Source organism: Vidua chalybeata, chromosome 1 (assembly GCF_026979565.1).
Source record: "Vidua chalybeata isolate OUT-0048 chromosome 1, bVidCha1 merged haplotype, whole genome shotgun sequence".
NCBI lineage: Eukaryota > Metazoa > Chordata > Aves > Passeriformes > Viduidae > Vidua > Vidua chalybeata.
In genome coordinates, this window is record NC_071530.1 from 81,259,334 (window position 1) to 81,275,139 (window position 15,806).

The following is a 15,806-nucleotide window of genomic DNA, read 5'->3' on the forward strand; positions in this document are numbered from 1 at the left end:
GTACAAGTGTAACTAGCTGTAAGTGTAACACGAAATCAGAAGAATGAATATGCATGAACCTATTGTGAAATTCTATGAATATGTAAATTAGCTAGAGTAATAAAAAAGGATCAGGAGTTTTCAGGGGCACGCCTGTCCTTTGAAAGGGAAAAAAATCCCTTACATGCGTCCAGCGCTGAAATAAACATAGCATCCCTACAAATCTTTATAAGAATTGTGGGGTCTTGATTTTTCACCACAATTCAGGACTGGAAGCTTCCTGGGAGCACCATGGTGAGATGTTCCCAGGGCACCAAGACAAGGAGTGGCTGTGATGGCAGACACAGCCCCCGCTCCAGTTACAGCAGTCCAGGACATTCTTCAGACTAATGTGCCACACTACCTGGCATTGAAGGCAGGTAGAAAATCTCCCTCTGCCCTAGGAATTAATGTCCCTTTTCTGAGGAGCATCTTTCTGCAGCAGCACCTTTGCCTTCCCTCAGGGGTTCCAGCTGCCAGGAGGTGCTGCTAAGGGTTTGCTTGCTCTTTTTTAGGAGGTAAAAAGTGACCAGGAGCAACCTGAAGTGCAGACATATTGCCTGACATTTCATAGTTATGGATCTCTTGGGGGAAAAAAATCCACAACAAAACACAGATCAAGCCACTCTATTTGTGCTGAAATCCAACAGAACTCAAATCCTCCTCGGCAGCAGCAGCTCAAGGGGACAGATGGCTGAAAGCAAGCCAGGTGTGCCTCCTCCTCCTCCTCCACTGTGGTCTGTTTGCCACAGGTTTCAGGAAGTGTTCTGTGGGAGCTTTGCCCACTGCAACCTTCAGACAGGTAGGATAAACAGCAAGTGAGGGGAACAGTCTTTAGTGTGAGGACAGTGATGAAGAGGGGAAGACAGCTGGAGAGCAGTGAGGCAGCAGGGGAGGAAGGCAGTGAGGACGCAGAAAGCTGTGGCCTGCACAGCCAAAACTGGCAAGTGCAAAGCTTTACACAGATGCCCCAAGTGGAGTCACACTCTCAGCAAGGATACTGGGAGACCACCTGCTTGCCACAGAGCAACATGGACACAGGCCAGCAAAGCAATGACTTCTCTCTCCAGCAAAATGACCAGTGGAAACCTGATAGGAACCAAAAGTAAAAGTTTTCCTTAACTCCTAGGGAAAAATTCACAAGGAGTGGAAGTTAACCCACAATAACTCTTTCCAGGGAAACCAAACTGCTTTCAGGTGATGCTGGTGAGTCCTTTGGTGAAAGTGAATGGGCTTTTAGACCCACTGGAAAGTGAAAGACAGCATCCCCAAACCCCTTTGAAGAATGAAGGTGCCAAATAAGTTTAACATCTTGTGCCTCTTTTAATGGAAGTATCACATTTATGCACATAAACACAGTAAAGTACAAAGGATTAGAAAATAGGCTTGATTTCCAGCCCCTAATTCTAACATACTATACGTTAATCCCTGAGAGCACCTGTCAATTGTCGATCTCTTGCAGGTGGTACTGAAAGTGCAAATTCAAGTGCTCAGCTGTAGCACAGGTTGCTTTTCAGAACCAAATCTGAGTGCTAAATCTTCAAAACCCTGGGTTGGCAGTAAATAAAAATTAACACTTAAACCATCCAATCCAATGTACCAATTTGAAATCTATCCTGATACCTTTGCCACAGCCAGCCAAAAGATTGTCTTCCTGCTTTCCAAAGAAATGAGTTCAGCTTGTATTCTGGTCACCCCAAAGCCATTACAAAATTGGTGCCTATGAATTGCACAGCACTGATGCACTTGCAGATTAAAATGCTATTCATATGGTCAGGACTGGGCAGGTGTATTGGCAGGTGCATATTCCTCCAGCTCTGACCTAGGAGGCTACCTGGCACTGCAGTCTGGCCAGCACAGAAGTACAAAGAACAGGCTGCATGGAAAAATCCTTGTTTCCCACATCTGTCCTAACCTCTGTCAGACCCCACAGACAGGAAATGGCAGTGCTGATATGGGCTCTAGTTTTCAATCAACTGAATTTATTTCTCCCATGGCATGCACAGTTTCATTACAAATTCAGTGAGTCTGGCCAGCCTTTGTGCTGTGGGACTAAAGGATGGAAAAGTTTTCCCTCTCTTTAATTGAGGGGAGAAACTTGTGACAGCAGCAGCAGCTGCTGGGGTCTGCGTGGGCTCCAGTACAGCAACACCTTCAGGAGGACACACTGCAGCACATTTCAGTTCAAATGTGTGCAAAGCCTGAGCAAAACCTGACCCTGAGCATGTGCTCTATGCTGTTTGCATTGGACTTCTATGAGTGTGGTCTTTCTTCAGCAAGCAGCAGGTTTACAGCCCTTCCTTACCAGAATTTGCCAGGGCTTGGCTTGCTGCTCAGGCTGACTGCTGGTACAACCAGAGGAACCCTTAATGTGGAGCACAAAAACCTGCAGCAACCCGTGGGAACTGCCACTTGGAGATGCACTTCCATACTAGGGAAGGTTTTCTCCCGGTGTAGAGACAGGGGGTGAGGTACTGCCCTCTTCGGGCACCCAGAGGTGTGGTACCAAAGCTTACAGTGACATCTGGCCACGTCAGTGGCTGAGCTGCCTGGTTCTACACTTCTGACTGGGTATTCAAAGCCTGTAGCTGCACTTGACACCTGGGAAAGTTGCTTGAACCTCTGAAAGCTGCATAATATTATTATCCTGGCTATATTCTGTAAAGGCTGACAATAAACCTCGTGAGTTTTTTAAAAAGAAACTTAAATATCAACCTAAAAAAATATCCACTGTGCTTCACCATCTCCCTTATTTCACAGTTAAAAGCAATGACAAAATATTCCCTGAGACTAAAAAGGAGACAATAGATAATGGATAAAGGGAAATCTGTTGGGGGAGGCAAATCTTAGGTGATGGTGGCAATCAAAAATTGTCTCGTCTTCTATATTTCTTTAAAGAAATCAGTCCCTGCACCTGATTTATACTTGCAGAAGACATGAATACCTCAACTGCACAGATAAGCCCTTTTTAGGTTCAACAGAGCAAAGAATAGCATTAAGAAATGCATCCATACAGACTGTATAGACCTGTACTTAAGATTTGTTTACTGGAATAGAAATAAAGTGCTTAGTATATCCAAAACAATTGTAGACCTGGATTTTCACTGCCAACCAACACTGTGGTAAATTCTAAACTTTTAATTATTACTATAAACATTTGCAATATGTCTACCTAAGGAAGAAGAGGGAGGAATGTCTAGTGTCAAAAACACAACTCCTTAATTTTGTCCATTACAAAATGAACAAACACAAAATACAATCCTTTCAAACACGTTTTTCAAGCTGTTTCACAGTCATTCACCAGGAGCTGGTAAAACGGGAATCCACAAGAGGACTGCGTCACTTAGAACGTCCTGACCTATTAAGTCTTCCAGCTCAAAATACCTTCCTGCTCCACCATCAGACTTGCTGTGGCATAGCCGTTGCTGTATTTCTGCTCCTGAAGGCCATGACTCAGTATTCCAGCTCCATGAGCAGTGGGCATGCACGAAGGCATTCAGTCTGTTATCTTGCTAGGATAACAAGACTAGTGGCTCAAGAACCTTCTCTGCAACTACCTTCAAATCAGGTCCTGCTCTGGGCAGGAGACACCTGCCTGGGCTTTTGAGCCTCCGCTGCTCTGTTCTTCTCCAGTTCTTCTGCCTTCCTCCGCTCCTCTTTTAGCTCCTTGTATCTCCATTTGGGAATCTGCAGGTAGGGGTCCTCCTTTGCGCTGCTCCTCCTCCTCGCCTTTTCTGGCTGGAAGGTGGGTGGAGGAGCCTTGCTGACACGGACTTTGGGGATGACAAATCCCGGCCGGACACTGCTCCGTCGAAGCAGGTGGAGCGGCAGGAGGCTTGCTTTCCTCGTGGCTACTGTGGTCACCTGGGACATCGCAATGCTGATGGGCTGCAAGCTGGCTCGACGCTCCTTCTTCTTGGGGACCACTGTGACTTTGGAGTTCTGAAAGAGCTTCTCGTAGCTGCTAACATGATCTTTGTCTTGAGATCGGATCTCTTCTGCTCTCTGCTTCCTAAGGATTTCCTGCACTGCCAGTCTGCGTTTCCCCACACAAGGTGGGCTGCCTGGGCACACAGTCCGGCACCCCAGAGCGATGAAGGGACTTCCCAAGCTTGTTGTCACCTTCACCATGTGGTCGAGGACCCCATCCTCTTCTGGGCCATAGAAAGACCGGAACGAGACAGCTGCCCTTACGCACTCAGAAATCTTCTGCAAACAGCTTTTTGGCTCTGCAGCCTTGGCAAGAAGTTCCTTCATTTTTGGCCATTCTGGTTTATATTGATCAGAAAACTGTTCTGGGCATGGCCTGTCCATCAGCTTCTGCATGACGAAGGCAGACTCTGATCTTCCTGTGAAACAAGCCCATTCCCATGAAGTCAATCCACGGCTCGGGTCAGTGGCATGAACATTTGCCCCTCAAAGTAAAAAGAGAAACAATTAATGTTAATTAATTAAAACACCCACATTCCTGTTGTTGTGATCACAGGTGAGTCAGGCAGATCCCTACAAGAAAATATCACATAAAATACACAATAATATTTGTGTCAAATTGAACATGCAATAAGGATATATCTGGTTCCTGACTTTATGAACTCCTTATTTTTTTAAAACAAGGTAAAAGACATTAAGACTGCATATACGAAACTCTCTTAAAATTACAAATAATGAAATAATGAATTTTACCTGCATTTAATCTTGACTGCCATTTTAATATCCATTCACTTGAGCTCACAAGAAAAGAGTTACAGATATGGAAAAAACCAATTCTCTACAAAGAAATCCATCCCCATATAGAATAGTGGACTTTTCATTGGTCACTTCCACTTGGAAGAAAGATCTTAGGCTAATGATCACAAGTTCTGTGAAAATATCCACTCACTGCTCACTAGGGGTAAAAACAGCAAATAAAATATAATTAATTTATTTAAAAGCATTAAAAATGGAAAAAAATTAGAAAGTTTAAAAAGGGGAAATAGAGAAAACAACAAATGTACAATTCATGCTCTCTTATGTCTGAAAGGACCCCGTAGAATTAGGAAATGTTGAGAAGATGGTAAGAAGGGTGATCAAATATAAGGAAAGTTTCCATAAACGTCAAAGAGTGGATAATGGGTGAGATGCACCTTCAGTCTGAACCCAGAACAGCTGTTCTCATCTACCTGAGATTACCAGCCCTAAGGAAATGAAGTAATTGTTAGCCAAAACATTATGATATTGCTAAGTGGACCTGCTAAAAGAGGCAGCTGGGATACAGGCTACACAGCAGAGGCTTAGACATTTGAAGTGTTTTGTCTTGGAAGGAAATAATTTCAAGTGACTTATCCTTCTCCCATTCCCAGTTTATGATCTTTATCTCTCCAATTTTCATGTCTGTTCCTATCACCATTCTTTTTTTATCATGTATTTCTGCATCCTTTTCCATATTTGCATTTCTTTTGATCTCTCCATCTTCCTATAAGACCCCACACATTGGCTCTTGCCCTTGTTCTTAATTCTTTTGTTTTCAAGTGGAGTTACACTCTTCTCCTCCGGGGCACTTGGGTGCTTGAAAAGGGGATACAAGAGTATCACGAGAAGCAGGCATCCTCGTCTGCTCTATGGTATCCTTTACAACTTCTTTAGTACCATACCCACATTCCTTGGCAACCAGATAATTGCAGGGAAGTCCTCCCATGATATTAGGGTGGGGCTGTGGGCATTTGTCAGTGAGGGTGGCATATGCCCAGTCCTGCTCACAGAGAAGAGCTCTGTAAAGGACACAGGAAACTTAATTCAAAGTGCACCTGTGGAAGAATTGCTGCAGAACAATGAGCAGCAGCAAGTGGTTCTGGAAGCTGAAGTTAGCAGGACACTGTTGCAAATAGCCAGCAGATTACAGCTGGTGAATGCTAAAGGATACAAAAGTCCTGTCCAAAAACAGGCTTGATGGCACCAATTAAAAAGAATCTCAGAGACATGTCAAGGACTTGACAATTGGCACCATATCCTGTGCTTCACATCCAAGTGATCCTGGGCACGCCACCTGGGCACACACATCTTGATGCTTTACAGTATATGGGATGAAGGCGAATGAATGAAATCAATGGGAGAATGAGGGAATACTCTCTGGTGTCAGGCAGGTTCTTAAACTGAAAATCCTTTGGTTTATATTCTGCCTTTGAACTTTGACTGATCTCAGAGGGAGCTTTGCACACTCCAGTCTGCAGACTGTTCAGATCTGTTCCCTGGGACAGGCACGGGCACTTTGCCCGGCTGCCTTCAACATACTGAGCTCTGCAACATTTAGTTGTGGTTTACTCATATCTCTGTCCCTGTAGATAGTTTCTGGGTTTCTTGAAAGAGTTTAAAGCTCGGATACAAAGAATATTTGTTTTATTGAAGGACTTCTTTCCCAGATGAAGGACCATTTTCAAACAACCAACACAAAACTGACCTACACAGATCTTGTCACAAAAGTGACAGTCTATCCCATTGCTTTGCAAGAAGGAGATGTTCAGAGATCTGAGGAAAGGACCAGAGAATACTGGTAATGAGACTTATTAGAGAGACTGAGTATAATGATAATTTTTTTTCCAGATGGATTATCTTGGAGACAGCATTTCAAACTGGAATAAGGAGGACTTGATATAAGGAAAAGCAACCACAAACCAAAAGTTTGTGATGGGTTCAGTATAACCTTTCCCACAAAGGATGCTTTGTCATTACAGGAAGATAAAGGCAAAAAGACAGCATGGGAAAAGTGATAAAAACCTCAGCTTTATTAAGTTAGTTCCTAAGACTTTGAGAAAATCCCTAAAGAGAAGATGCTGGAGACATAGATCAAGAATGGATGTAGAAGGAGACACCCTAAGCAAAATTGCTGATAGGAGTTTAAGTGTAATTTAAGTGAAATTTGCAGAAAGGACACTCAGAGAGAGAACACCAGGGCACTGCAGGGAGTCAAGCATGGGACCCGGATTGGGAGGCAGAAAGGAGCCAAAGAGAAGGAAGGAATCAAATCAAAGAATTCACAAGCTGTGGATTTGAAGAAAGGATTGCAAGATCTCAGAGGCAGAATGGTTTGATGAAGTTCATGACTGCAGAAATTACAGATAAATCAGTGAGGGGAGGGAAAAAGACATACCAACACATAGCTCCTGCTTCACTAACCTGTTTTTGAACCTCCCTACCCAAACGTCCTGTCTTTGAATTTCTCTCATCTCAGGCTAGCCTCTTCACCTGGTCCCTTCTTAACACTTGACTGAGCTTGAACTCCTTCCCAAAAGAGCGCACTGTGACTGTGGCAAATTATGTGGAAGTTGTTTTCTTGATGTAAACGTAACAGGCAAGGAATTAATACAGGAAAAAGAGCAACTAAAGGAATTGCCTTCAAATAAAAAATTTAATTCTCAGCTTGTAAACAAGCAAGAGGTATAGACAGCTGCTTACCATTATCTTCATGAAAAAGTCATTCCAGTTCTGATATGGTGCCGCTGTGAGAATTTGGAGCAGAGTAATTCAAAAAGAACAGTGTGAGATAGTGTTCACTGGGGACACCCCACCTTTGCTTGGGGCCTGCGCTCAGCTCTGGTCCTTGGCTGGGCTGTGCCTGTCCCCTGCTGGTCTGGACCCCGACCCACAGACTTAATCTCTTGTTTTACCTCAGACCTACCTTGTCTCTATGAACTTGCCTTTGTCATCTGTCCATCTCTGATGGACTTGCCTGGCAATCACTGCAGCACTGCCTGATCCAGGTTGTTGTCACCAGCCCTGCCACGTTCCTTAAAGGAGCACCTTTGTTGATGAGGCTGGGGCTGAGGCCTCGCTGTCACCGTTGGATCACCTTCCTTTGAGGAGAAGCCCATTCTTTCTAACAGATGGGTCCCCAGGTGTTTTGGAAACTCTAGCTCAGAAAACAATACTAGAGTATTGAAATCCCAACCTACCAACAGAAATCAATGCTGACTTTGTACCTTGTATCACAAAATCTCTTCTAAGGCATAATTTACCATAGTTTTATTGATTTTCCGCACAAATCAGGAGACATTCCTGAACAAACTTGTCATTCAGTAGAATGCCTTATCTGGAATATACATGAGTAGTCATGTCCCTTTGTAAATGTGATAGCAGTATTATTGAACCAATTGTCATTTCAGCGTAACTATAGCCTACAAGTTTTCTTATAGGAATGCTGCACTTGCCACTTGCCTTGCTTTTCCTAGAAGTTTCCCTGAAGATCATTTTCAACACAATTAATTTGAACACACATGCTCCTTTAGGATATAATATCCTATTTTATTAAGACTTCATGTCCTTTTGAGATGCAGAACTGGCATCTTGAGTTTAAAGACAGGGGCTGAAGAGGCTCAGGCGTCTGTTATGAGCTCATGTTTTGGGTAGTGTTTAAAGCCCAGTCTCCAGATCCAGGGCCACTCCAACAGCGTTACTAAAGCAGCACTGAGTTTAGACTGGAGATTACAGCAGGGCTTGACACGTGAATAGCAACCAGCATTTCTGGCTGGCTCTCCTGATGAGCGCTGGCAGCGGCGCGGTGCTGGCAGCGCAGCAGCCTGTGACAAACTGCCGATGGGAGACCGGGGCCCCTTCACCTGCTGTGCGCTCACAAACAGCAAATTCACATGCTCCAAAGACTCCCTCTGAAAGAGCAACATTATGGCCAAGTGTCTCAGAGTGCCTTAATCTTGTAGTGATTGACCTTGGCCCCCCTCCACGAACTCAGATTTCAGAAAGAGCAGTCACTTTGGCAATCCAGCTCCGACCATCTGTCACACATTGCTGTTACCTCTTTCCCCATCTGACTGTGCTGAATCCATGCTAAGGCAGATAGGAAGGTGAGTTATTTTGCTTTGCTGACCTCCTGTGTTGCCATAAGTAGCTGGCCATCAGCAGAGGTCTTACCCAAGCCACTGAATGGATACCAGGTTTAAAAACTTCCTGGCTGTAACTCTTTTCTAAACACACATAACTCCTTTGTAGCTGTGCGAGTAGACCCACAGCTTATTATGGGTGTTTCCCCTCTATGTTGCCATGCATTTTTACATTTTAATATCAAATTTTGCTGTTTTATTTGTGAAATTCATTTTTCACCAAATCTTTTAATAACTTCTTTTACCTTCTTCAGCTCACTAGTACTTAATTGTCAGCACCCACTCAGTGTCTCTTAAATTCCAAACTACTTCTAATCCATTCTGAATGAGATTTTCCCTCCTTCCCTCCCTCCATTTCACCAGACTGTGCAGTGCTAAAAAATACTCAGATATTAAAATGGGTGCAGGCAATTTACTGCACTTCCTTTGTGGCCCCGATTTTGAGCTGAAAATGTGAGGAACTGCAAGTACTCACCGAAACTGCAATTTAGAAAATCAAAAGTATATTAACTCACCAGATCTTTAGTTGGTGGATGATCTTTGATATCCTCACTATCTCTGATGCAAAAATAGGCTGATAAAGCTCTCTGTAGGCAAACTCAAGATGGAGGCTAAAGAAAGCCATTTTCTGGCTGTCTAAAGGTTTGTTCTCCCCAGTAGTCTGTTTTCGTACGAGTCATGGAAACAAGAAATGGCTATTCAGATGCTAGAGGCAGCAACCACAGAAGTGGACTTTGATAGTCATATTTTAGTAAAAGAATCAGAATAACAAGTACTGAGTTATTTACATAGCTGAAAGGTTGTGAAACAGCTTCTAGTGACCCAAAGCTTCCCTCAGATCTCTAGTGATAATAATAGGTCATGACACCATAAGGTAAATTTGACAAGTCAGAAAATCATAGGATTGAAGTTTCATTTTAAATGATGATTTATAACACTCACTGGAAAATTCTGAACTAGCATCTGCATGAAGTATGTGTGAGTCCAGAAAGTGCATCTGTTTCTATTGGTGTTGAAACTCTGACAGTAGTTTCATAATTTTTTGTCATAAAAATTTAAAATTAATTATCAGATTCCTAAGCCTTTGTTCCAGAGTAAGAGGCTACAGAACCTAGCAGAAAATAACACAGCAGTTACCACATCATGTTTTCTGTGTCATATCAATGTCTAAAAACTGAATATTATGAAATGAAGGATAGTAATATCACTATGCTTGATAAAATCATGTGACTTTAACTGAAAAACAAGAATATATACTCATACAAGCTAGTTATTTTATTATTATCTAACCATTTATATACCAATTATCTCATATTAAAAACCCCATAAAATATTGTGGATGAAAGATGCTCTTGTAGAGGCTGCTGCCCCTCAAAGGGCTTTCTGAATCTCCTCTCCAGGACCCCTTCACCTTGCAATGCAACACAGCCGGAAATTCAACAGCAGACAAGAGCCAAGAGCAAGAAACATAATTCCTGTTCTCAGATGTGAAAAGAGGTGGGCAAACAGAGAACTGCTCACTCCCTGTGCCACAGCTCCCTCCTTGCAGCAGACACAGACCTGGTGATGCCCTGTTCTCATAAACCTGGAGACCAAACTCAGAGCTGTAGAGGCATTAACAAAAAAATAAGTCACCAAATTTCCCCACAGTCTTCCCTAGTGGGATGTGGCCTCTACATCCAACACTCCTGACAGGGACTGGAGCACCCAAAGCTTTCCAGTCCCCAGCACAGTTCAAGGCAGAAATGGAGGTCTGGCTGTGGTCCCACCCTTGCGCTGTCTGCCACACACAGAGATGGCAGCAAGCGACTGGCATGTCTTTCCCTCCTGTGTCATGGATTTCATTAACTCCTGTTCTACAAATTTTGATGACCCTGCTCCCCAGACTCTCCTGGCGACAATAAATCTCACCTTCAGAGCTCTAGGAGAACTCCTGGGTGAGGTTGTACAAGCAAACTCCTGCAGCACGTGCCTTTGCTGCCTTGACTATGGCTTATTTAAAAGCTGCACCCATTTCCAGGGAAGGCTGTACCATAGGTCTCAGAGCAAACATCCCAAGAGCCAATTTTATTCTTGGTAGTTGTTAGATGGTGACAAACAAACAGAAAAGCACTTTGCATACCTGCCATCATCAACGCTTTCACACATTCTGTTCGGCCCTGCATTGCAGATTTCATCAGGGCTGTGAATCCAAATGCATTCCTCTTCTCAATATCAAGCCCAGGAAAATAGTTCAACAAATAGTTTGTAATGGTTATGTGCCCTTTAAAGAAACAAAAAAGCAGAGAAAATGTCATACAATGCAGATGCTGTCTCAAGTATAAACCAAAAATTTTCTCCTGCAGGTCTGATAACTGGAAAATGCAGATAATTAATAAGATATCTTTTCTTTGTGTCCTCTTCCACTCAATGCAGTCATCAGCCTTAGGGTTAAGTGGCCCTGACTTTTGACCAGAATATTGGGATAGGAGGTGGAAAATCTGAGTTCCCACCTTTTGTCCTTTCTTGCTCTCCTTTCTGAAAAGTCAGTTTAAGGTAAGGGAATAATTGAAGACCTGAAATGGTCACTCTGAGGTTGCAAGGGGCCCCAGTTTCTTGACCCAGTGAGTAGCACTGCAGAGGGAATCCCTACAGCTTATGGAAGGAAGGCACATCACCAGGGGCAACTGGTTGCAAAGGTTCATCTTTTTCCCTCCACTTGTAAATTTGAGCCTTACAACCATTGTGCTTCATTAAAAAGTAATGACTGTGCATAGTTGTTCCAGCCAATAATGCTTTCAAACCATGCCAGGCCTGATACAAGAGAAAGGAATATTTTGTGTAGGATCCCACATTTTTATTTTTCCATCTGACAGTGTAAAGCTACTTGTCTACTCTCCTTCAGTTGGAAAATGGGATTGATGTTCAGTTTCGGTAGTAAAATAAATTATTTAAGTTCTGTTTCTAAAAGCAACTGTTGTTGCCATTCATGTGCCTTGTATGGCAGGATAACTGGTGTCTACAAGGCTATAGTGAGGAGCTGAACACATCTCTGGCTAAATGGTTGGAAGACCAATTAAGACACCAAATCTTTATAACTGGACTATGAGATGAATAGCTAGGGCCATTATGACTCATTCAAAACAGTTTTCCCTTCACTTGTCAATCATTTTATGATGCTTTGATGCTCTATAAAATAATGCCGTCTGTCAGGCAGCTGCAACAATCACAATTTAATTAGTAAGAGCTGTAAAAATATTCCCTCATTTCGCTCTGCAGACCAGATGACTATGTGATGCATGCCATTCTGTGATGCATGCCATTCAAATTCATCTAGAAATGTTACTGAAGCAGATTATAATTCATACAGGACAATTTTAAAAGTCTGTACCATCACATCTGGTGTAGATTTCATCAGCAGCCACTTCGTACCACCACAGTCCTCCATTCACTTGGAAAAGCAAGTTAATAAAGTCTTTACCAATTAATTTGTGTTGCAGGTGTTACTCTTTCTCTACTGTAATTTTTTTGACTCTGTTACCTTTCTGCATACCTGGAGACTCTCATGAAACCTGAGCAGATGTAGAGATAATGCAGATCAGATGAGCAACTCCAGAGCCAGAGGAAACCAAATAAAAAGCTCCCTGTAGCTTCTGCAGTTTGATGAGAATGAACTATAAAGATTCAGCAAACCACAACAAGCTGAACTAAGCAAAAGTGAACCTGGTTCAGGGCAGGATCAAGTGACCTGGTCCTGCTTATTCAATATAGAGATTTCAGCTTTGCTGATTCTATGGCATAAAGTCAAATCCTATCAAGGAATCAGTTGCTACTGGGAGAATCTGTGTGCCCAAATTGTTTTGCAGAACATGCTCTGATTCAGTGATGTAGAACACGTGTCCTCATGTAGGTTTTGGAACAGTTGAAATCCTGCTTTTTGACCACAGAAACCAGAGACAAGCTGAAACAAGTAGAAATAATAAAGATTTTATAATCTTTAATAAATAAATAAATAATAAGATTTTTCAGCAGTTATTACACCACTAAAGATGTTCTTCCCTTTGCCAAAAGTATAATTACAGTAAGAGATGTTTTGCAAATCTGGGGTGATCCTAAGAATTAATCCTGAAAGACTTTTCTTAATCAAAACTCTCCAGGGGACTACAAATGGCCTCAAAAGTGACAGAAAAAAATACCAGCAGTAAAATACGAAAGAAAATTAAGAAGTTTGTGATTCACAGAAGTTTTGGTCTCAGGGATTCCTGAAAACCAGTTTTGATCTAGAGGATCTTCTGTCCTCTGAGGTTTGCTTCAGATTTCCAGTTCAAACAGATATCAAATTCAAAGCAAAACTCAGAGCTGCCAAGTTTTAGTTCAAACCCTGTCATACGCTTTTGATTTAATGCCATGAAATTTGCTTTGGTTCTCCTGTGTCTGCGTGAACAAGCAGCCTGTACCTAATTTATAAACTGGGTGAGCCTCCTGTGCTATAAAATCTGCTATGAAAGCCCTGTGCAACTCTAAAATAAACAAGCCTGGGCTCAGCCCATTTGGTGATACTGAATTCAAAGCAGGCTCTTGCTGTTTGCAAGCCAGATCTACTTCCTACCAGAACTGGCATGCTAAAGGCTCACTTCTTCTCCCTGCGAGCCATATTTAGAGATCAGCACAGATGTCTGTAATAGCTTAATTCACTTAATTGCTGCCACAAAGGAAAGGCCTACAATGATGACAATATTACCTAATAATCTCTGTAATACAGGCAGAAGGATAAGCTGCATAGTAAGGAAGACCCTTTGTCAAGTAACATCTCACTCCTAAGTTGTACCTGCAAAACGCTCGAGTTTGGCCTGCGGGTAGCGAATGCTTTCTCACAGATGGATGGAACCAAAGACACCCAGAAGGCTTTATCCTCTGGGTGTTTTAGGTGTTTGTGTTCTCATGTCTTAATAAACAGAAACTGGGATAACTTCCAATTTGTGTCAGCAAGGCTCCCCAACTGGTGGCTGTAACATAAAACATCTATACTTTGTAAGCAAATACAACTCCCTCTGAACACCAGTGCATGCCAATTACTATACACTGATGTAGCTATGTCCCCATCAGCAGCAGAACTGAGGGGAAAAAAAGTAATTTTCCTTCTTTTCCTTTTCCATTTGTTATTTCAATCGTATGTTTTTATCAATCTCCTTTTTTTTTTTTCTGCATTGTCCTTGTAATGATATTTAATGATTTTGCTTCTGCTACAATAGCATTGCCGCCCATTTCTGGGCACCACCTGCTGCAGACTTCATGCATTAACAGTTCTGGAAGGCAAACTCTCTTTGAAAAGGGATATAAGAAATAGGAAATATTGAGAAAGCAGGTGAACAGACCAATTTTCAAATGTGACATGTACACACAAAGCAGAGCACTTTGTGGTTATTTTTCTGTACTAATAAGCTTGTTAAGACAGAACTGCTTTTCACTGATCCTTCCAGGCTGTCTTTCTCTGATCAGCCCATGCTGATACTTTTGTAGGAGGATGAGAATCTCAAATTATCAAAAGCAACATGAGGAACTGAATTCACTCATCTTCTGAGACTCTAGTTGCTCTTTAATTTAATCCTATTTATTTCAAGCTGATGCTCATATTTGAGCACCATGTCTGGGCAGTCATGAAATGGCATAGGCAAGTGTGGATTTTAAATTCCTCAGCACAAGCAAAGAGACCTCTCTGTCATCTCTTTTTGTATCTATAACTCATAATGCAGATGCAGACTCTAAAACACAAGAAAAAACTCCACATTTTTCCCATCCAGCTCCTCTTTGGGGTCTGGCCATACATGATGGCCCACCTGGCAATGGATCATAAGAAAAATAGCAGCTCTTTCTGAAACCTTCAAACACCATCTCACAAATACATGAAATAAGGTGCATTTGCTATTAGACTTTCCACAGGAAAAACCATAGTTTTGGTATAAATAACAGTGATCTCAGAATAATTTATCTTGCAAAAATGTGATTACTTTCACAGCCTAAAGTTAATTCCTCCCCCAACAAATAAATTCTCCACTAAAGGCAAGCTTGCATAAGCTTTTCTTTCAGGTCTTTATAATGCACTGCTCAGTGTTACTTCTTCACATCCAGCAATAATTAAACAGCATCTATAGCACTGTAACTCCTCTGGTTGCAATGTTAGCCTCACAGTAATCTCTATTAATGCTACAGCAGTATATTGTGATAATTAATTAAATAACTGGTGTAAACCCTGTAGCTCAGGATTAGCACAGGCAGGGGAAAACATCCAAATTGGTGGGGGTCTGTATAAGTTTCTGTTGACTACAGTAATTTCTAGTTGCTTTTGGGATCAATAGCAAGTACTGGTAGAGAGTGTCAAGCCAATGTCAGGCCTCTGGATTAATTCTGAGCTATTTATCATGAGTTATAAAGGTCAAGAAGGAGGCAGTGTTAAACCTTTTTTAGTTCAAATTTATATTAGGGCAGATAAATAGAAGTAGATTAGTGTTTTGTGGACTTTTCCACCTTCTTTGGAAAGCTACCATACTCATGACTTTGCTATGAATGTGGTCACAGTTCTTTCTTCCAGTATTCAAGAGCCATCCTGCAAGAACTTTCCCAGAGTTCACTTTTGGGTACAACACAAAGCAAGGTTAAGTACTACCTGGAAATGTCCAATGTCACTATTACTAAATTGGCATGGAAACCAAACTGCTCCAATCTTCAGACATGGCTTGTAATGCCCATTGATATTCCCTGATGGAAATTTGTTCCCTTCAGGCAGCCAGTGTCCAGGAGTGAGGACTATGTCCCACGAGCTCCCACAAACATCCCAGACTCTCCACCAGTCAGCAGACATGATAAAGGCCAGCTATGCATTTCCTTGTAAAGTGACTGCCTTTGCAGAGTGCACTTGAAGGATGCAAAGAAACCAGAGATGCA

The 15,806-nt window shown here is 42.2% G+C and overlaps 1 protein-coding gene across 1 annotated transcript in view; it reads right to left on the reverse strand.

The window, feature by feature from the left end:
- Positions 1-3,236: 3,236 nt before the first annotated feature.
- Positions 3,237-15,806, reverse strand: part of ANKRD33B (ankyrin repeat domain 33B) — a 43,911-nt gene continuing 31,341 nt past the window's right edge. The window contains exons 3-4 of the mRNA XM_053956466.1: positions 11,008-11,148; positions 3,237-4,433 (exon numbers count right to left, since the gene is read on the reverse strand). Of these exons, the coding sequence (XP_053812441.1) occupies positions 3,583-4,433; positions 11,008-11,148 (992 nt within the window). The 3' untranslated portion in view covers positions 3,237-3,582. The remainder of the gene's footprint in view (positions 4,434-11,007; positions 11,149-15,806) is intronic.